Genomic DNA, 23414 nt, shown 5'->3' on the forward strand with positions numbered 1-23414 from the left:
CATGTACCCTCCAGATGCCTTTAAATGTTGTAATTGTACGCGCCTCCACCACTTCCTCTGGCGGCTCATTCTATACATGCACTACCTTTTCCATGAAAATATTGTCTCTTAGGTCCCTTTTAAATCTTTCCCCTCTCATCTTAAACCTATCCCCTCTAGTTTTGGACTCCCCCAACCTGGGGAAAAGAGCTTGACTATTCACCCTATCCATGTCCCTCATGATTTTATAAACCTCAAAAAGGTCACCCTCAATCTCCAATGCTCCAGGGAAAAATAGCCCCAGCCTGTTCAGCTTCTCCCAATAGCTCAAACCCTCCAACCCTGGCAACATTTTTGTAAATCTTTTCTGAGCCCTTTCAAGTTTCACAACATCCTTCCTATAGCAGGGAGAACACAGATTGAGCAATTGTTGGGTGGAGTTTGAGCACTCTTGAATAAGTCATAGTTTAACGTCACCCCATTTGACCTGGCTTTGATGTCAAGAAGATGACAGGGACTGCCATCTCTTTGAGCATCATGGATTTGTTTTAACATCATGAGCTGATTGACACTTCTGCAGATTCCTGACCTCCATATAGTGTAGTTTCTTGGAGCCCACGTCCATAGATCCCCCACAACCTCCGTGTTTGTTTTTTAACTGAATTTCAAAGTTGCTGTACTCCCAAGCCCCAACTCACAGCAAGGGTTCAGGAACGTAGAACAAAGAACAGTACAGCACAGTACAGGCCCTTCGGCCCACGATGTTGTGCCGACCTATTATCCTACTAAGATCAATCTACCCTGCATACCCTACATTTTATCCTCCATGTGCCAATCCGAGAGTCGCTTAAAAGTCTCTAAAGTATCAGACTCCACTACCACTGCCGGCAGCGCATTCCATACGCCCACCACTCTCTGTGTGAAGAACCTACCTCTGACATCTCCCCTATATCTTCCTCCAATCACCTTAAAATTATGCCCCCTCGTAATAGTCATTTCCGCCCTGGGAAAACGTCTCTGACTATCCACTCTATCTATGCCTCTCATCATCTTGTACACCTCTATCAAGTCACCTCTCATCCTTCTTCGCTCCAATGAAAAAAGCCCTAGCTCCCTCAACCTTTCCTCGTAAGACCTGCCCTCCAGTCCAGGCAGCATCCTGGTAAATCACCTCTGCACCCTCTCTAAAGCTTCCACATCTTTCCTGTAGTGAGGTGACCAGAACTGAACACAATATTCCAAGTGTGGTCTAACCAGACTTTTATAGAGCTGCAGCATAACCTCACGGCTTTTAAACTCAATTCCCCTGCCAATGAAAGCCAATACACCTTACACCTTCTTTACAACCCTATCAACTTGTGTAGCAACTTTGGGGGATCTATGGACGTGGGCTCCAAGATCCGTCCGTTCCTCCACACTGCCAAGAATCCTGCCATTAACCCCGTGTTCTGCATTCAAATTCGACCTTCCAAAATGAATCACTTCATACTTTTCTGGGTTGAATTCCATCTGCCACTTCTTTGCCCAGCTCTGCATCCTGTCAATGTCCCATTACAACCTACAACAGCCCTCCATGTTGTCCACTACTCCACCAACCTTCGTGTCATCGGCAAACTTACTAACCCCACCTTCCACTTCCTCATTCGAGTCATTTATAAAGATCACAAACAGCAGAGGCCCCAGAACAGATTCCTGCGGAACACCACTGGTCACCGAGCTCCAGGCTGAATGCTTTCCATCTACTACCACCCTCTATCTTCTAAGGAAAGCCAGTTTTGTATCCAGACAGCCAAATTTCCCTGAATCCCATGCCTCCTTACTTTTTGAATGAGCCTACCATATGGAACCTTATTGAATGTCTTGCTAAAATCCATATACACCACATCCACTGCTGTACCTTCATTGATGTGTTTTGTCACATCCTCAAAGAATTCAGCAAGGCTTGTGAGGCATGACCTACCCCTCACAAAGCCATGCTGACTATTTCTAATCAAACTGTGCTTTTCCAAATAATCATAAATACAATCTCTCAGAATCCTCTCTGATAATTTGCCCACTGCAGAAGTAAGACTGACTGGTCTGTAATTTCCAGGATTCTCCCTATTCCCTTTCTTGAACAAGGGAATGACATTTGCCACCCTCCAATCTTCTGGCACTACTCCAGTGGACAGTGAGGATGCAAAGATCATTGCCAAAGGGGCAGCAATCTCTTCCCTCGCTTCCCGTAGTAACCTTGGGTATATCCTGTCTGGCCCAGGGGATTATCTATCCTCACGTTTTTCAAAATTTCTAGCACATCCTCGTTCCTAACATCAACCTGTTCGAGCATATCTGCCTGTTTCATGCTGTCCTCACAAACATCAAGGTCCCTCTCACTGAAGCAAAGTTTTCATTAAGGACCTCCCCTACCTCCTCTGACTCCACACACAAGTTCCCTCCACTATCCCTGATTGACCCTATTCTCACTCTGGCCATCCTCTTGAACCTCACATAAGTTTAGAATGCCTTGGCGTTTTCCTTGATTCTACCTGCCAAGGTTTTCTCATAGCCCCTTCTTGCTCTCCTAAGTCCATTCTTCAGTTCCTTCCTGGCTACCTTGTAGACCTCTAAAGCCCTGTCCAATCCTTGCTTCCTCAACCTTAAGTAAGCTTCCTTCCTCCTCTTGACTAGGTGTCCAACATGTCTCGTTATCCATGGTTCTTTCACCTTACCATCTTTTCCTTGACTCAGTGGGACAAACCTATCCAGTACTTCTAGCAACTGCTCCCAAAACAACCTCCACATTTCTATCGTGTGTTTCCCTGAGAACATCTGATCCCAATTGGTGCTCCGTAGTTCTTGCCTAATAGCATTGTAATTTCCCCTCCCCCAATTAAATACTTTCCCACACCGTCTGCTTCTATCCCTCTCCATGACTATAGTAAAGGTCAGGGAGTTATGATCACTATCACCCACCGAGAGATCTGACACCTGGCCTGGTTGGTTGCCAAGCACCAAATCCAATTTGGCCTCCCCTCTAGTTGGCCTATCTACTTATTGAGTCAGAAATCCTTCCTGGACACACCTGACAAGATCTGCTCCATTCCAAAGTATTTGCACTTAGGATGTTCCAGTCGATATTAGGGAAGTTGAAATCGCCCCTGGCAACAACCCTATTACTTCTGCACCTTTCCAAAATCTGTCTCCCAATCTGTTCCTCAGTGTCTCTGTTGTTATTGGGGGGTCTATAGAAAACTCCCAATAAAGTGACTGCTCCTTTCCTGTTTCTTACTTCCACCCATACTGGCTCAGTGGAGAAACCCTCCTCCATGACCTCCCTTTCTGCAGCTGTGATACCATTCCTGATTAGCAATGCCACTGCCCCACATCTTTTACCTCCCTCCCTATTTCTTTTGAAACATCTATACCCCAGAACATCCAACAACCATTGCTGCCCTGGTGTTATCCAAGTCTCCATAATGGCCACAACATCGTAGATCCAAGTACTGATCCATGCTCTAAGTTCGTCACCCTTATTCCTGACACTTCTTGCAATGACATAGACACACCTCAACCCGTCGCACTGACTGCCACTTTGCCCTATCAACTGTTTATCCTTCCTCACAGATTCTCTGCTTGCTCTATCTGCCTGTACACCGGCTACCCCATCCTCTGATCTGTAGCTCCGGTTCCCATCCCCCCGCCAAACCAGTTTAAACCCTCCCAAAGGAACGGTTGAAGCATTTAAGAAAAGACATGGACTATAAAAGTCCTAGCAAATTTGAACCATCAGGACTTACAGTTGTCAGGTGACTCTCTCCCTAACAATGCTGTGGGTGTCCACATTGTGATTCCTACAATTGCATCCTCTACAAAATCGATCTTATTGCAACCTTGTGAATGAGGCTTTAGCCATTTGGTCACTATGTAAGGGCATACCAAACCTATCCTGCATGTTAACAGATACCCTGATCAGATAATCACTTATATATCACATAAACTCATGAAAGGGTCTACGACCACCAGTTTTGGCCCTGACTGATGCCCAGTCTACCTCAGATTGCTCTGGAAAGGGAAGGTGTCTCAAGCATTGCAATAACAAGTGAAGCTAGCTGTGTTATACTCTTGACTGAAAACAAAAAATGCTGGAGATCATAGTGGCAGAGGCAGCATCCATGGAGAAGAAAGCAAGCTAACGTTTTGAGTCTAGATGACTCTTCATCACAGTTAACAGGGTGGGGCGAGGTTTGGAGTGCTGGGAGAAGAAAGGATGTTGATAGTTCAGATGAAGTGATCAGAGTGTGACAATGGCAGAACAATGGTGTGTCTAACTGCCAGACTTGAAAGAACAGGCAGTCCCACTGGGGTGGGGGTATGGGAGAGAGGATATGGTGACAGAGAATGTAACAAGCAAAGCTAAAAGAAAGGGAAGGAATGGGTTCACAATTTGAAGGTGTTGAACTCAATGTTGAGCCCAGAAGATTATAAAGTACCTAGTTTGAAGATGAGATGTTGCTCCTCCAGTTTTTGCTGTGATTCGCTGGAGCATTGCAGCATGCCAAGGACAGACAAGTGGGCACGTGAGCAGGACACTGTGTTAAAATGACCAGCTACAGGAGGGTCAGAGTCATGCTCGTGCACGGACCAGAGATGCTCTGGAAAGTGGTAACCAGTCTGCGTTTGGTTACTCCAATGTAGAGTAGGCAACATTGGGTGCAGTGAATACAACACACAAGATTGGAAGAGGTACAGGTGAAATGTTGCTTCACCTGGAAAGACTGTTTAGGCCTTTGGATGGTGAGCAGGGAGGAGGTGAAGAGGCGGGTGTTGCACCTTCTGTGGTTACATGGGAAGGTGCCATTGGAAGGGGGGTGTGGTGCTGCCGGTGGAGGAATGCAGCAGGGTGTCCTGGAGGGAGCGATTCCTGTGAAATGCAGATGGGGGAGTGAGGGGAAGATGTGCTTGGTGCTGGCGTTCTGCTGGAGTTGTCTGAAATGGTGGAGAATGATCCTTTGAATGTGGAAGCTTGTGGAGTGAGAAGTGAGAACAAGGATGACCCGATCATGCTGTTGTTAGTGATGGGAAATGCTAAGGGTGGAAGAATGAGTGATAGGTTGGATGCAGTTGAGAACCCTATCAACGACAGTGGATGAGAAACTACAGTTAGGGAAGAAAGAAGCCATGACAGCAGCGCTGATTTGGAAGGTGGCATCATCTGAACAGACATGACATAGGTGAAGGAACTGGGAGAATGGGATGGAGTCCTTGTAGGACATGGGGTGTGAAGAGCTGTAGTGAAGGTAGCTATGAGAGTCAGAGGCTTTGTAGTGGATGGCAGTGGACAGTTTATTCCCCAAAATAAAGACAGAGAGGTCAAGGAAAGGAAGGGAAGTGTCAGAAATGGATGATATGAAAGTTATAGAGGGGTGGAAGTTGGAGGCAAAATGAAGAAATTTTTCAAGGTCTGGGTGGGAGCATGAACTCCTACACTCTTACTATGCAGTAAATCCACAATTGGCTTTCTCCACCAACAGGATCATGTCATCAAATCAAAAAGATGCTTTACTGCCCACACAAATAAGTGATGTGATGTGTGATGTATGAGTTTCAGTGCTCATGTGATGCCAAGTATGCAAGCTGTATGTTATAATCACAAGTGGATCATTACAAACAACACCTTCTATTGTCCAATCACAGCTGGCAATAAGCAGCTCATGCTCATCCAGCCTGTGCTTGCAAGCTTCAGAAAAATTATATCCAGCAATAAATGTGATTCTGGTGTTGGAAATCATTTATTAAATAATCCAGACTGTGCTGAGCGTTACACCGAAACCGATTTACGATCATCAGTTAGGCCCATAGTCTGATGCATTTGTGTTTGCTAGAAATACTCAGGATCCTGTCCTATGAATGCAAAAGGAATTTGCATAGACATTTTGCCTTGAAGCCAGCCAACATCTGCTGCATCCCATGACAAGGCCCTGACCATTCAGAATCTACCTGTCTGCTGCGAAAATTAAGATTGACAGTTAACTGTCCTTGTTAGAAAGGCAACGATGACCCAAACGATCAGCTGCTGTGAAGGGTCTAGGCCCGAAACGTCAGCCTTCCTGCTCCTATGATGCTGCTTGGCCTGCTGTGTTCATCCAGCTCTACACCTTGTTATCTCTGCTTTTTCTGAGTTAGTTTTATGTAGCTGAGCTCTAAAAGAGTGCAAGATGAAACGCGGCAACTTCTAGTCTCCTCTTTGTAATGTTTACACCTTTAATGCAAATTTTAATTCTTGTAATTAAATGAAACAGATGCGGGGCCAGGCGATGTGTTGCACCTGCATGATGTGGGAACTGGTGATCCCCATTGTGGTTCATAGTGACCACATCTTTAACCAGTCTTTGTTGCTCGAGGAGCTCCGACTCAGAGTTGATGAGCTGGAGTTTGATCTTCGAACACTGCGACGCATCAGGGAGGGGGAAGAGTTATCTGAAAGCTGTGTTTCAGGCAGTCACACACTGTAGGTTAAGTACTTCAAATATGGCTAGTGGCTAGGAAAAAGAGGTTGTGAATACAAGTGAGGCATAGAACATAGAACATAAAACAGTACAGCACAGTACAGGCCCTTCAGCCCACGATGTTGTGCCGAAATTTTACCCTAAACCTAAGATCTATCTAACCTCTACCGCTACCTTATACTATCATACATATGTCGATCTAATAGCCGCTTAAATGCCCCTAATGAGGCCGACTCCATTACCCTCTCCGGCAATGCATTCCACGCGCCGATCACTCTCTGAGTAAAGAACCTACCTCTGACGTCTCCCCGATATCTACCTCCTTTCACTTTAAAACTATGTCCCCTTGTAAAAGCTACCTCCACCCTAGGAAAAAGTCTCTGGCTGTCTACTCTATCTATACATCTGATCATTTTGTACACCTCTATCAAGTCACCTCTCATCCTTCGTCGTTCTAAAGAGAAAAGCCCTAGCTCTCTCAACCTTTCCTCGTAAGACCTTCCCTCCATTCCAGGCAACATCCTGGTAAATCTCCTCTGCACCTTTTCTAATGCTTCCACATCTTTCCTGTAATGAGGTGACCAGAACTGGACACAATACTCCAGATGTGGCCGAACCAGGCTTTTGTATAGCTGGAGCATAACTTCACAGCTCTTGAACTCAATCCCTCTGTCAATGAAAGCTAACACACCATACGCCTTCTTAACAACTCTATCCACCTGGGTGGCAGCTCTCAGGGAACTGTGAACATGAACCCCAAGATCCCTCTGCTCCTCCACACTGCCAAGAATCTTTCCGTTAACCCTGTATTCTGCTTTGAAGTTTGTCCTTCCAAAATGAATCACCTCACACTTTTCAGGGTTAAACTCCATCTGCCACTTCTCAGCCCAGCTCTGCATCCTATCAATGGCCCTTTGTAACCGAGAACAGCCCTCCGCACTGTCCACAACGTGACCCACCTTCGTATCGTCCGTGAACTTGCTAATCCACCCTTCCACTCCTTCATCCAAATCATTTACAAAAATCACAAATAGAAGAGGACCCAGAACAGATCCCTGTGGTACACCACTCGTAAATGAGCATCATGTTGAATATTTTCCATCCACTACCACCCTTTGTCTTCTAAGGGTCAGCCAATTCTGAATCCAATCTGCCACATTTCCCCCTATCCCATGCTTCCTTACCTTCTGCATGAGCCTACCATGGGGAACCTTATCCCTTGCTTCCCATAGAATCCTTGGATAAATTCCATCAGGCCCGGGGGACTTATCTATCTTCAACTTCCTCAGAATTCCTAGCACATCTTCTTTACTAATATCAACCTCCTCTAGCCTACCTGCCTGTTTCACAACATTCTCCTCTACAACTAGGTCCCTCTCAGTTGTGAATACTGAAGAAAGGTATTCATTAAGGACCTCTCCTATCTCTTTAGCCTCTGTGCACATATTCCCTTTACAATCCTTGATCGGCCCTACCCTTTCTCTGGTCATTCTCTTTTTCTGCACATACGTGTAAAAAGCCTTGGAGTTTTCCTTGATCCTATCCGCCAAGGTTTTCTCATGCCCCCTTACAGCTCTCCTAAGCCCTTTCTTCAGCTCCTTCCTGGCTAACTTGTATTGCTATAGAGCCTTTTCCGTTCCTCTTTTCCTAAACCTTACATAAGCCTCCTTCTTCCTCTTAACCAGTCGTTCGACCTGTCTCGAGAACCATGGCTCCCTCACTCGACCACATCTTCTCTGCCTGCTAGGGACAAACATATCGAGCACATGCAGTATAATTCCTTAAACAATCTCCACATTTCTGTGGTGCTCTTCCCTGACAGCATCTGTGCCCAATTTATGTTACCCAGTTCTTGCCTAACTGAATTGTAATTACCCTTCCCCCAATTGTAAACTTTACCTGCCGTATGTACCTCTCCTTATCCATGACTATCGTGAAATAAACAGAGTTATGATCGCTACCACCAAAATGCTCTCCTACCAACAGGTCTAACACTTGGCCCGGTTCATTGCCAAGCACCAAATCCAAAGTGGCCTCTCCTCGTGTTGGTCTATCTACATACTGTGTCAGGAATCCTTCCTGAATGCACTGGACAAAATCTACTCCATCTAAACTATTACAACTAAAATGTTTCCAATCAATATTTGGGAAGTTGAAGTCAGCCATGACTACAACCCTGTGACTTCTGCACCTTTCCAGTATCTGCCTCCCAATCCGCTCTTCTACTTCTCTGCAACTATCTGGGGGTCTGTAAAAAACCCCCAACAAAGTGACTGCGCCTTTCTTGTTCCTGACCTCAACCCAAACTGACTCTGTAGACATATCATTCTCAAACTGCCTTTCAGTAGCTGCTATACTCGCCCTGACTAGCAATGCCACTCCCGCACCTCTTTTTCCACCCTCCCTATTTCTTTTAAAACATCTAAATCCCGGAACTTCCAACAGCCATTCCTCTCCCTGAGTTACCCAAGTTTCTGTAATGGCCACAACATTGTAGTTCCAAGTACCGACCCATGCTCTGAGTTCATCCGCTTTATTTCTGATACTTCTAACATTGAAGTATGCACACCTCAAACCATCTCAGTGTCCACAATTACGCTCCATCGACTGCATTTCTTTATCAACCACCTCACTCCCTGTTGTGTCTGTTGGAAGGCCGAATACCTCATCCTCTGAATTATAAATCCGGTTCCCCACCCCCTGCCAAACTAGGTTAAACCATCCCGTACAGCTCTAGCAAACCTCTCTCCCAGGATATTTGTGCCCTTCCGGTTCAGGTGCAACCTGTCCTTACTGTACAAGGTCCCACCTTCCCCAGAATGTGCTCCAATTATCCACATAATGGAAGCCCACACCAGCCCTGTAGCCATGTGTTTAGCTGCACTCTCTCCCTATTTCTTACCTCGTTATCACGTGGCACTGGTAGTAATCCAGAGATAACTACCCTGTTTTGTCCTGGACTTCAGCTTCCAACCTCACTCCCTGTACTCATTTTTCACATTCTCAGTCCTTTTTCTACCTATGTCATTGGTACCGATGTGTACCATGACTGCTGGTTGCTCACCCTCATCTCTGAGGCAGGTAGAGGGATCCTGAATTTAGCATTGGAAGAGCCTCAGATCTTGACGTTATCCAACAAGTATGAGGTACGCACTCCCTGTGTGGATGAGGAAGTGGACTCTGGGAAGGATAGGCAAACTGACCACTGCACCGTGGTGCAGGAGGCTATTTAAATAAGGATAATAAAGAGAAGTTGTAGTGGTAGGGAATTCTATAAATAGGCTTACAGACAGGATCCTTTATAAGCGGGATCAAGAGTCCAGCATGGTATGTTGTCAGACAGGAATTAAGAATTATTGTAATTCATGCACAAGTTCTTCAAATATGAACGATTGCCTATCCCACCATCAACCCGTTTTAGTAAGGATCAACAATCTATCCTTGCCAATTTGCACCTCGTGCCCTCACAGATCCCAGTTTCAGATTTGACTTCTTCACTGTCTAACTTAACGAAAAGTGAGTGGCTGAGTGAGTAGTTGAATGAATGAATGAATGAGTAAGCAGGAGAATGAGTGTGAAAGTGAATAAGAAATTGAATGAATGAAAAAGTCAGAGATGAGTGAATGGGTAGGTGAGTTTGTTGGTCTGTGAATGAATGGGTGAGTAAGTGGGTGAGAGGGTGAGTGTTAGCAAGTGAGTGAGTGGATTAACAACTAAAAGAGAAAAGGCAGCTCATTCATAGTTTACAAAAGAAATTACAGATAGTATGAGACCCAAAGGCCTGGTTCGGCGACATCTGGAGTATTGTGTCCAGTTCTGGTCGCCTCATTACAGGAAAGATGTGGAAGCGTTGGAAAAGGTGCAGAGGAGATTTACCAGGATGTTGCCTGGAATGGAGGGAAGGTCTTACGAGGAAAATTTGAGAGAGCTAGGGCTTTTCTCTTTGGAACGACGAAGGATGAGAGGTGACTTGATAGAGGTGTACAAAACGATCAGAGGTATAGATAGAGTAGACAGCCAGAGACTTTTTCCTAGGGTGGAGGTAGCTATTACAAGGGGGCATAGTTTTAAAGTGAGTGGAGGTAGATATAGAGGAGACGTCAGAGGTAGGTTCTTTGCTCAGAGAGTGGTCCGGGAGGTGCAATGCATTGCCGGAGTGGGTAGTGGAGTCGGCCTCATTAGGGGCATTTAAGCAGCTATTAGATAGGCAAATGGATGATAGTATAAGTTAGGGGTGGAGGTTAGATAGACCTTAGGATTAGGGTAAAAGTTCGGCACGACATCGTGGGCTGAAGGGCCTTTAACCTGTGCTGTACTGTTCTATGTTCTATGTTTCGAAGAAGAGAGAAATAAAGTGGCTTGAAAAAGCAGCACGCCTGAGAATTGGGAGCATTTTATATTCAGCAAAACAGAATAAAAACAGAAATTGCTGGTGAAACTCAGTAGGTCCGGCAACATATCTGGAGAGAATACAGAGCTAATATTTCGAGTTCAGTGACCCTTTATTAGGACAAAAAGTTTGATCAAGGGGGCAAAATAGAGTTTGAGTGGAAAAATGCAGGAACGTAGAAGCTGTAAAAGCTTTTATAAATATGTGAAAAGAAAAGGATTAGACAAATATATGGCCTGTACAGTCAGAAGTGGGGGAAATTATAATGCGAAACAAAGAATGGGAGAAGAATTGAACACATTCTTTGGTTCTGTCTTCACAGAAGCAAGTACAAATAACCTCCCAGAAATGTCAGGGAACCAATGGTCTAATGAGAGAGAGGAATTGAAGGAACTCAGATGTGTAAGTAAATAATGCTGGGGAAATTATTGAAGTTAAAGTCTGACAGATCCCAGGGCCTGAGAATCTACATCCTAGAGAATGAAAGGATGTGGCCTTGGAAATACTGGATATATTGGTGGTCATCTTCGAAAACTTTATATACTCCGAGCAGTTCTGACAGACTGGGGAGGGAGAGATATGGTAGTGTTAAACCTAATCCAAGGGAATGAATCCAGTCAAATGGTTGAAGTTTCAGTGGGCGAGCATTTTTAGGATAGTGACCATAACTCTGTATGTTTCAAAGTCATTATGGACAGGGATAAAATGGAGCAGAAGTGAAGTGTCTAAATTGGGGGAATAATTTCAATCTAGGAGCTACTTGCAGGTAAACCTACATTTGGAAGGTGGGAGTCTTTTGAAAATACAGTGAGAATTCAAGACCACTAAGAGTGTTCCTCTAAGAGTGAAAGGCAATGACGTCAAGTTCAGGGAACCTTACATATCAAGGAACTTCAAGAGTTTGATAAAGAATAAGAAGGAAGCATTTGTTAGATACAGGGCATTGAAACCAGAGGAGGCCCTTCAAAACTAAAGAGAGTTTACAGGATTAAGGAAAACGCCAAGACATTTTATAATTAAATTAGGAATAAGAGGATTACAAGAGAAAGAGTGGGGCCTATTATAGACCAAATGAGCAACCTGTGAACGGAACCAGTGGATGTAAGTGAGGTCTTAAATGAATATTTTTCATCTGTATTCATAAAGGATTGTAACCAGGGATTTCTGTTGGGATGGTGAGGTTCTAGAACATGCTAAGATTAATAAGAAGGAGGTATTAGATGTTTCAGTGGGCATAAACGTGCATTGATCCCCAGGGCCTGATAAGATGTATCTCAGATTATTATGGCATGCAAGGGAAGAGATCGCTGGGGCCCTGGTGGAGATATTTAATACTTCACTGGCCACAGGTGAAGTGCCAGATGACTGGAGCATAGCTAATATGGTTCCTTTGTTCAAGAAGGGCAGCAGGGATAGGCCAAGAAATACAGACCAGTTAGTCTGACATCAGTGGTAGGTGAATTATTGGAAGGAAATCGGAGGGACAGGATTAATCAAAATTGGAAAGGCAGGGATTGATCGAGAAAGTCAGCACGGATTTGTCAGAAGATCTTGTCTAATTAATTTCGTTGAGATGTTTGAAAGGTGGTTAAATATATCGATGTGATTAGTGCAGTTGTTGTGATTTACATGAACTTCATTAAGGCCTTTGATAAGGTCCCACATGGAAGTCTGATCCAAGAGATACGAACCCATAGAATCTGAGGAAAATTGGCAAACTGGAGCCAAAATTAGCTTACAAATAGGAGGCAAAGAGTGATGGTGGAGTGTCCTTTTTGTGATTGGAAACCTGGGACCAGTAGTGTACCACAGTAGTGTGCGATGCTGGGACCCTTGGTGTTTATTATTTACATTAATGACTTGGATGTGAATGTATAATGTAGAAGGTATAACTAGTAAGCTGCAAATGGCACCAAATTACACCATAACATATAGGAACAGAAGTAGGCTATTCGGCCCATTCAGTCTGCTCCAACATTCGATCATGGCTGACATGTTTCTCAACCCCATTCTCTTGCCTTCTCCTCTCAATCCTTGATACCCTTACTAATCAAAACCCATCTAAGTCCATCTTAAATACAGTCAATGACTTGAACTCGACAGCCTTCTGTGACAATATGTTCCACAGATTAACCACCGTCTGGCTGCAGAAATTCCTCTTCATCTCAGTTCTGAAGAGTCATCCCTTTACTCTGAGGCTCTGCCCTTGGTTCCTAGTCTGTCCTACTAATGGAAACATCTTCTCCAAGTCCAATCTGTCCAGGGATCTCAATATTCTGTAAGTTTCAATCAGATTTGCCCCCCATTCTTCTAAACACAATTAAATGCAGACCCAGAGTCCTCAACTGCTCCTCAAATGACATGCTCTTCATCCTCTGGACCCCCTCCAATGCCAGCTCATCCCTCCTAATGTATGTGGCCCCAAACTGCTCACAATATTTCAAATGTGGTCACACCTTATACAGCCTCAGCAGTGCACCTGTGTTCTTGTATTCCAGTCCTCTCAAAATGAATGCTAAAATTGAATTTGCCTTCCACAGTGCCAGCTAAACCTGCATGTTAACCTTAAGAGATCCTGAACTAGGACTCCCAAGTCCATTTTTCCTTCAGACTTCTGAAGCCTTTCCCTATTAGAAAGTAGTCTACACCTCTATTCTTTCTACCAAAGTGCATAACCTCTCACTTTCCCACATTGTACTCCATCTGCCACTTCTTTGCCCACTCTCCCAGTCTGTCCAAGTCCTTCTGTAGCCTCCTCACTTCCTCAACACTACCTGACCCTCCACCTATCTTTGTGTTATCTGCAAACTTAGCAAGAATGCCTTTAGTTCCTTTGTCCAGATTGTTAACGTATAGTGTGAATATTTGTGGTCCTGTCACCGACCCCTGAGTGGAGCTTCACTAGTCAGCTGGGAGCCTCCTGAAAATAACCCCTTTATCCCCACTCTCTGCCTTCTGCCAATCAGCCAATCCTCTATCCATCCCAGGACCTAGCCCTAACACCATGGGCTCTTATCTTATTCAGCAGCCTCCTGTGAGGCACCTTGTTAAAGGCCTTTGGAAATCCAAATCAATCATGTCCACTGGCTCTCCTTTGTCTAACTTGCTTGTTACCTCCCCAAAGAGTTCTAATTATTTTGTCGGGTGTGACCTCTCCTTGACGAAGCTGCACTTACGCAGCTCTGTTTTACCATCTACTTCCAAGTAGTTCAGTCAAAGAAAAACAAACAATGAAATTTCACAGCTGACCGTGGAGAGACCTTATTATTGGAACTACTCACAGCCAGGAGTGGCAGGATTGCATGGATCAGCTAAGTGTTTTTAAGACTTATAAAACTTATAGATCTTAATTATTTTTTTGAAAATCTATAATAGTGAATAGGGTTGGTTTTTTTTATGTTTTACTGAGATCTGTCTCTTGATAATTTTTTTTAAAATATAAAACATTGATATTGTTGTTCTAGAGCAGTGTTTTTAGAGCAGTAAGAATGTGCTCTTTTCTAGGTCTGTAGATTAAGATGCAGAGATGGCCTTGAGTAGAGTGATGTGCTCTTCCTGTTGCATGTGGCAGTTTTGGGAGAAATTCAATGTTACTGATAATTGGGTCTGCAGGAAGTGTGTTTGCTTGTGAACCCTATTGGATCACATGGATCCGTTAGAGCGGCAGTTAGAGGCAATGAGAAATTTACAGGAGCCGGGGTGTGATGGATGGCAGTATCAGGAAGGTAGAAAAACTGCAGATGCAGTCAGGTAGTCAGTTCTCTAGGAAAGGTAGGAATCGTGCAGGAGTCTCTAGTGACTATCCCTATCTCACAGGGAAATGTAGCACAGACAGCCAGATTTCAGGTACTGACGCTAGCTCTACTGAAATAAGGAGTATGTCAGGATCCAAGCAATCAGTTGTGACTGGGGACTCTAGTCAGGGCACAGACAGACATTTCAGAATGGTGTGGTGCCTCCCTGGTGCCAGGGTCAAAGTTATCTCGGAGAAGGTGCAGAATATTCTCAAAGGGGAGAGTGACCAGCAGGAGGTTGTTGTACACATTGGTACCAAAGACATAGGAAGAGAAAGAGACAAGATTCTGAAGAGAAGATATGGGAAATTAGGCAGGAGGTTAAAAAGTAGGTCCTCAAGGGTAGTCGTTTCAGGATTACTCCCAGTGCCACGTGATAGTGAGAGTAGGAATAGGAGGATAGAGGAGATGAATGCCTGGCTGAAGAGCTGGTGCAGGGAGTAGGGATTTGCATTTTTGGATCATCGGAATCTCTTCTGTATAAGTGACCTGTAGAAGAAGGATGGGTTGCACCTGAATTTGGAGAGGACCAACATGCTGGTGGGGAGCTTTGCTAGTGCTACTTGGGAGGCTTTAAACTAGTCAGGGGGGTGTGGGTGTGGGGGAGGGGGTAACCTAAAGTTACAGTGAGAAAAGAGATAACTCTAAGGCCGGTACAGTTGAAAAGACAAACAAGTCTAGTATTCAAGGCAGGCAAGAGCAAGGCAGAGAACAAGGTAAGTCTGATAAATTAAATTGCATTTATTTCAATGCAAGGGGCCTTACAGGTAAGTCAGATGAACTCAGGGCATGGTTGAGAACATGGTACTGAGATATCATAGCTATTACAGAAACATGGCTTAGGGATGGACAGGACTGGCATCTTAACGTTCGAGGGTATGGATGCTATGGGGAGGGGATAGAAAGGGGCAACAGGAGAGACTGATGTTTTTGGTTAGGGATAACATAACATCTGACCCGAGGGAGGCTATTCCAGGGAGTATATCCAGTGAAGTTATATGGTTGGAACTGAGAAATAAGAAAGGGATGTTCACCTTATTGGGATTGTACTATAGGCCCCCCCAATAGTCAGCAGGAAATTGAGAAACAAATTTGTAAGGAGATCTCAGATATCTGTAAGAATGATAGGGATGTAATGGTAGGGGATTTTAACTTTCCAACATAGACTAGGACTTTGGGCCTTGGATGGAGAGGAATTTGTTAAGAGTGTACAAGAAAATTACCTTATTCGGTTTGTGGATGTACCTACTAGAGAAGGAGCAAAACTTGACCTTCTTTTGGGAAATAAGACAGGGCAGTGATTGCACTGTCAGTGGGGGAGCACTTTGGGGCCTGATCATATGATCATATGATTATGTGATCATAATTCTATTTGTTTTAAAGTAGTTATGGAAAAGGATAGACTGGATCTAAAAGTTAAAGTTCTAAATTGGAAAAGGGTCAATTTTGACAGTATTGGACAAGAACTTTCAAAAGTTGATTCATAGGTAAGGGACGGTTGGAAAGTGAGAGGCCTTCAAAAATGAGATAATGAGAGTAAAGAGACAGTATGTTCCTATTAGTGTGAAGGGCAAGGCTGATCAGTGTAGGGAATGCTGGATGACAAGAGAATTAAGGCTCTGGTCAAGAAAAATAAGAAGGAATATGGCACATATGTACAGCCGGGATCAAGTGAATCCCTCAAAGAGTATAAGGGCAGTAGGAGTATAATTAAGAGGGAAATCAGGAGGGCAAAAAGGGGACATGAGATAGCTTTGGCAAATAGAGTTAAGGAGAATCCAAAGAGATTCTACAAATGCATTATGGACAAAAGAGTAACTAGGGAGAGAATCGGGCCTTTTAAAGATCAACAAGTACTTACGGAACTGCAGAAGATGTGTGAGATACTAAATGAGTATTTCGCATCAGTATTTACTATGGAGAAGGATGTGGATGTTAGAGAACTTGGAGAAATAAACAATGATATCTTGAAAAGTTACAACTTGAAATATTACAGAGGAGGAGGTGCTGGACGTCTTAAAATGCATAAAGGTGGATAAATCCCTGGGACCCGATCAGGTATGTCTCAGAACTTTGTTGGGGCCACAAGTGATTGATGGGCCCCTTGCTGAGATAATTGTATCATCAATAGCCATGAGTGAGGTGCTGGAAGACTGGAGGGTGGCTAATGTGGTGCCATTATTTAAGAAAGGTGGTAAGGAAAAGCCAGGGAACCATAGACCAGTGAGCCCAAAGTCAGTGGTGGGTAAGATGTTGGAGGGGATTCTGAGGGACAGGATTTACATGTATTTGGAAAAGCAAGGACTGGATAGGGATAGTCAACATGGCTCTGTGCATGGGAAATCATGTTTCACCAACATGATTGAGTTTTTTTGAAGGAATGACTAAGAAAATTGATGAAGGCAGGCCAATGAATGTTGTCAATACGGACTTCAGCCAGGCGTTCAACAAGCTACTGCATGGTGTATTGTTTAGCAAAGTTAGATCATATGGAATCCAGGGAAAGCTAGCCATTTGGATACAAAAGTGACTTGAAAATAGGAGACAGAAAATGATGGTGGAAGGTCGTTTCTCGGACTGGAGGCCTGTGAGTAAAGGTGTGCCAAAAGGATGGGTGCTAGGTCCACTGCTTTTTGTCATTTGTATAATGATTTGGATGTAAAAACAGAAGGAATGGTTAGTACATTTGCAGATGACACCTGCTCAGTGTTTCAGGTGACAAAGGAGCAGCGCTCAGAAAGCTTGTGACTTCAAATAAACCTGTTGGACCATAACCTGGTGTCATATGATTTGTGAGTAAGGAAAAGGTAGGAGCACAAATAAATGACTATATTGATTTTTACCAGAAAATGAAAAGAAGGGACAGAGCATGTGAACATCATATTGCACCAAAGAATTACGCAAGAGTAGGGAAAATTGATCATAGGACAAACTTAAAGGCTTTGTCACTGAATGCACATAGTGTTCAGACTAGAGTTAATAAGTTAACGGCACAAATAAGAAATGAAAGGGTATGATTTGGTTGGCAGTTACTGAGGTGTGATTACAGAGAGAACAGTGGTTGGTTCACTCGCTGAGCTGGTTCGTTAGTTCGCAGACATTTCATCGCCCTGCTGGGTAACATTATCAGTGCAGCCTCCGATGAAGCACTCTGATGAAGTGTTTTCCCGCCTGGTATTTAAACTCTGGGGTCTGTTGGATTTGATTACCTCATTTCTGGTTTTCCTTTGCAGTGGTGTATATATAGGGTCTAATTCTATGTAATTCTCGGTAGAGAATCAGGCTTCTAGGAATTCCCGTGCTTGTCTCTGTTTGGCCTGTCCTAGGATCCTGGTGCTGTCCCAATCGAACTGGTGATTCTCCTTCTCCATGTGAATGGAGATGAGTGAGTATTGGTCGTGCCTTTTTGTTGCTAGTTGGTGTTCATGTAATGAAGTAATCAAATCCAACGGACCCCAGAGTTTAAATACCAGGTGGGAGAACACAACAGCGCTTCATTGGAGGCTGCACTGATGATGTTACCCAGCAGGGTAATGAAACGTCTGTGAACTAACGAACCAGCTCGGCGAGCGAACCAACCACAGCATCCACAACCTGAGTTACAAATCTACTCAAGAACCTTACAGAGAGAGCAGGTTTGAGAATTGAATATCCAGCGGTACTCAGTGTTTCAGAAAGATAGGCAGGAAGCAAAAGGATGTGGTGTAGCTATTTTAGTAAAAGAGTAAAAGAGAAATTGCTGTAGTGAGAAATGATTTCAGCACTGGAGTTCATGATATTAAGTCAGTCTGGGTAGAACTTAGAAATAACAAGGGGAAGAAAAGTTGCAGCATGCTGCTATGCAGAGGGACCTGGGTGTCCTTGTGCATGAATCACAGAAGGTAGGTCTGCAGGTACAACAGGTAATTAGGAAGGCAAATGGAATTTTGTCCTTCATTGCTAAAGGGATTGAAATAAAAAGCAGAGAGGTTATGTTGCAGCTGTACAAGGTGCTGATGAGGCCACACCTGGAGTACTGTGTGCAGTTTTGGTCTCCTTACTTGAGAAAGGATGTACTGGCACTGGAGGGGGTGCAAAGGAGGTTCACTAGGTTGATTCCGGAGTTGAGGGGGTTGGCTTATGAGGAGAGACTGAGTAGATTGGGATTATATTCATTGGAATTCAGAAGATTGAGGGGGGATCTTATAGAAACATGTAAAATTATGAAGGGAGTAGATAAGATAGAAGTAGAGAGGATGTTTCCACTGGCAGGTGAAGCTAGGACAAAAGGGCACAGCCTCAGGATTAGAGGGAGCAGATTTAGGACTGAACTGAGAAGGAATTTCTTCACCCAGAGGGTTGTTAATCTATGGAATTCCTTGCCCAGTGAAGTAGTTGACGCTACTTAAGTAAATGTTTTTTAAAAAAAGGTAGATTTTTTTTGAACAATAAAGGAATTAAGGGATACGGTGAGAACGCGGGTAAGTGGATGTGAGTCCACGAAAGGATCAGCCATGATTTTATTGAATGGCGGAGCAGGCTCGAAGGGCCAGACGGCCTACTCCTGCTCCTAGTTCTTATGTTCTTATAAGAAGTCCCTGGCGGGAGGACTATGTTGGTCCCTTAACACTAGTTCCACAGTGTAAACTAAGAAATAATGGAGATTTGTAAGAAAAGTCATGGGTGATTTTAAAAATAGATCGTTGGTGATTTTAGTATGGACTTTATTTACAACCTGTATTAATGACCTGCAGGGATAGAATGAATGATAGACAAATTTGCAGCTGACACTAAAATAGATGGGAAAGTAAGTATTGTGTACAGTTTTGGTCCCCTTACTTGAAGGGGGATGTTGTTGCATTAGAGGTAGTTCAGAGGAGGTTCACGAGATTGGAATCAAGAGATGAAGGGCTTATCCTATGAAAATTGATTGAGTAATGGGTTGAAGGGTTATGGAGAGTGGACAGGAAAGTGGAGTTGACATTGAAATGAGATCAACCTCGATCATATTAAATGCTAAACCATGTTCGAGAGGCTAAATTGCCTATTCCTGCTCTTAGTTCTTATCCTATCTCTAATCAAGGAAACAAGAAAATCAAACATTTGAAAAGAGGTGCAATTGAAGAATCACTCCAATCTGATGAGAATCTGATATTTAGTGCTTGTATCCTATTAAAATCCCCGTGGAGGAATTATGAACCAAAATCACTAAAATTACTAAAAGAGGATAGCATGGTGGCTCAGTAGTTAGCACTGCTGCCTCACAGTGCCAGGGACCCAGGTTTGATTCCACCCCAAGGTGACGGTCTGTGTGGAGTTTGCACATTCTCCCCATAATCTGCATGGGTTTGCTCCAGTTTCCTCCCACTGTCCAAAGATGTGCAGGCTAGGTGGATTGGCCATGCTAAATTGCCCATAGTGTTCAGGGATGTGTAGATTAGGTGGGTTACAGGGGGATGGGTCTGGGTTGGATGCTCTGAGAGTCAGTGTGGACTTGTTGGGCCAAAGGGCCTGTTTCCACACTGTAGGGATGCTATGACTCCAAAAGAAGAAATCATTAACAAAATTTCACTTTTTAAATCTTTTTTCACTTTGACATAAGTCAGAGCCAGAATAAATGAAACAATGGTCAGGTGCACCACAACTAGTTTCACAACTCCCTGATAATTCACTTCTCCAAGCAAAGTCCCTGTCAAAGTGACATGTCGTACAGCATTAACTGTCAGTGAAACTGTATTTGTCATGTAGCAGCTGCTGGCTGCAGGTCAGTGTATTGTTATGTCTAGCAGGCTGAGGAAGCTTGCAGCATATCGGAATCAAGAAATCAATCTTACTTCTCCTTTCCTAACAGTTCAAGGAAGCTGTTTATCATCATTGAACCACTTCACGACAGTTTTGTACATGAGTGAAAGAAGTGTGAGTATGACTGATCATGGCATCAACCAGCTGCTTCCCCACACTATTCTAATAGGTTAGGGCTTTTTCTCCCTGGAGCCTCGGAGGCTTATAAAACTATGAGGGTCACAGATAGGGTGAATATCCAAGGTCTTTTTCCCAGGGTAGTAAAGTCCATAACTAGAGGGCATAGCTTTAAGGTGAGAGGGAAAAGATTTAAAAGGGACCTAAGGGGCAACTTTTCACGCAGGTAATGGTGCATGTATGGAATGAGCTGCCAGATGAGCTGGCAAATGGGGCTGACTAATTTAAGATATCTGGTTGGCATGGATGAGTAATACCAAAGGGTTTGTTTCAATGCTGTACAACTCTGACTCTGTCTCTATCTGAGACTGATCATGCTGACCTTTGATCTCAACCCCAAAATCCCCAAATCCCCAACTCTCTTAGTAGCCCAAAATCCAGCAAATACCTTTGAAATTCAAAACATTTCTCTTCAATTTAGCTCCATTGGACCAACCCCTTATTCAGAGACTGCAAACCCATTTTCTAGATTGTCCAACTGGGGGCGACATCTTCCCAGCTTTACACATTTCAATGAGATTATCTCTCATTCTTCTGGGGAACCTCATGCCAGAAATCTCTCTAGTGAATTTTCGTTTCATGTCCCCCAGGACGTGTTTGTCCTTCTTTAAGCAAGGAAACTAAACCGGTGTACTCCAGATATGGCATTCCCAATGCATCATAGAAATGTATTAACATTTAAAACGTTTATATTAAAAACCAATTGGCTGCCTTGAACTCAAATGACCAAAGATCCTCTCAGTAACTTTTAATGTCTTACTAACCATTGAGCAGCCACTTGCTCACTCAGTCACTCATTGACCGCTCTTTTCCTCCTTCCCAATTTACCTTCTCACTTTCTGCACCTTTTGTTCCTCCATACTGTAGGGAGTGCTGCCTGGTTTATTGTTTACCAGATCCCTGGTTCTGACACTGAGTTTATGCAATGGAATGTGGTATGGTGGAAAGCACAGGAGGCAGATGCTTCAGAGGCAAAGAAAACACTGACTTTTATTGAATAAACACAAGCAAATTGAATATATTTACAGAAAACAAGAAAGTGGATATTACAACCCACCTATCTCTGGCTGAGACCTTGTCTTCCGGTTAACTTAACCTCCAGTTAAGTTTTGCAGCTTAGACTAAATACAGTGGATAAATAGATACAGTGGGCTACTGTTATTTATGCTAATAGGAAGAGAGAGAGAGAAATTACCTGCTGACCCCAACTTCTATTCCGCTTCCCTTCCTTAGAGGAATCCTACACCATTAGCTCCGACCTGTCCCTCCCCCCTATCTAAGATTGGCCACGCTAGGTTAGAGGTCTCAATGACCTTAGACTCATTGCTGGTGTGAAAACCGCGATTTTGACTGGCTCTTATCCGTAGTCACTTGCTGTAGCTGGGACTCCGCGAAGAGCCGCAGGTACTGGTAACAGTCAGTCTAGTGGTGTCTGCTGATATGGTTCGACGCGTGGGACCGGCCTGGTGAGTACCCTGACGTAACAAGGTGTAGAGCATCAGAGGAGCAGGAAGGCTGACATTTCGGGCCTAGAAGAAATGAAGAAGGGTCTAGGCCCGAAACGTCAGCCTTCCTGCTCCTCTGATGCTGCTTGGCCTGCTGTGTTCATCCAGCTCTACACCTTGCTATCTCAGATTCTCCAGCATCTGCAGTTCCTACTATCTCTGGTGAGTACCCTGGTTTTCTTTTTTCTCCTGGTGGTCTTTGCGAGCGGGTTGTTATTGTGGATGGTGATGAATGCCGCTGGTGTCGCCCCGGTTGGTGTTACGTGTCTCTGGATGCCTTCGGTCACCTCCAGACATCGAGTGGAGGTTCCTAGTTAGTTGCTGGTGTTCAGTGGTTGGTATCGTAGTGCTATTCTCACAGAGCCCAAACTCACAGTGTCCCACTTGCATTGCTCGCTGTCTCTCTCTCCTCCTCTTCCTTCTTTTCTTCACTCACTTCTCTTTCCTTCACTGCTATGTTGGGTTTGGGGTCTCCAGTTATACCCAACTGCAGCACCCACCCCACCTTACCTCCTGCTAAATCTGTTGAGCTATTGTTCCTCCTTTCTGGGCTGAATGGGCTTCCTGAGCACTGGAGTAGGTGTGAATGGTTTTTTGATTGAAGTGAATGGTTTTGGAATGTCCAGCATTTTCCTTGGATGGATATCCATTCAGTTTCACATTGTGGTGTGAACGTTTTTTTTCACATCCACGGTGAAACAGGTTTGCATGTATCACAATGGCGTGGAATGTTTGGTATTCTTGTGCCTGAGCACTGATTGGGAATTGAACGGTTTTATGCCTCTGTCGGCTCCGGAGGGTCTGAAGTTTTTGAAGTTGCTTGTTTCCCGCAGACAGACTCACATTGTTTTTAGCTGGGGCATGAATGGGGGGTCTTCCTTTAGTTTCTGTAACCTAACCTCTGTTCCAGACATCTGCCCCTGGGCTTGTATATTTCCCAGTCTGTCCCAGCCAGCCTTTTCCTGGCTCAGTTGCAGCCTGTGCTTTTGTGAACTTAATCCAGTATAATTTCCACAAAATCCTGTGAAGGCAGAAGTTAAGTCCAGGGTAGTCCATAAACTGATGGGGATTTTTGCCCCACCTTACAATACCCTCTCACTCACTCCTGCTTTGGGCATGGAAGACAGGTGATGAGTGAGGTGGTGAGATGGAATCAGTGAGGTTTCTTAAAAGGGAACTTACAGACTGCAAGGTCTGAAGTCAGGGCACTGGGTTTTGCTGTTCTTGGGAAAGCCAGCAAATGGGTGGATCAGGACAGAAGAGGGATAGAGGAGAGGATAGGTGGAGAGGAAACAAACAG

The 23414-nt window shown here is 44.1% G+C and overlaps 1 protein-coding gene across 1 annotated transcript in view; it reads left to right on the forward strand.

Annotated features, from left to right (window-relative positions):
- Positions 1-6275: 6275 nt before the first annotated feature.
- LOC109922499 (granulocyte colony-stimulating factor receptor-like) overlaps positions 6276-23414 on the forward strand; it is a 214078-nt gene continuing 196939 nt past the window's right edge. The window contains exon 1 of the mRNA XM_048612970.1: positions 6276-6469. Within this exon, the coding sequence (XP_048468927.1) occupies positions 6276-6469 (194 nt within the window). The remainder of the gene's footprint in view (positions 6470-23414) is intronic.

This window comes from Rhincodon typus, chromosome 27, assembly GCF_021869965.1.
Source record: "Rhincodon typus isolate 14 chromosome 27, sRhiTyp1.1, whole genome shotgun sequence".
Lineage (NCBI taxonomy): Eukaryota > Metazoa > Chordata > Chondrichthyes > Orectolobiformes > Rhincodontidae > Rhincodon > Rhincodon typus.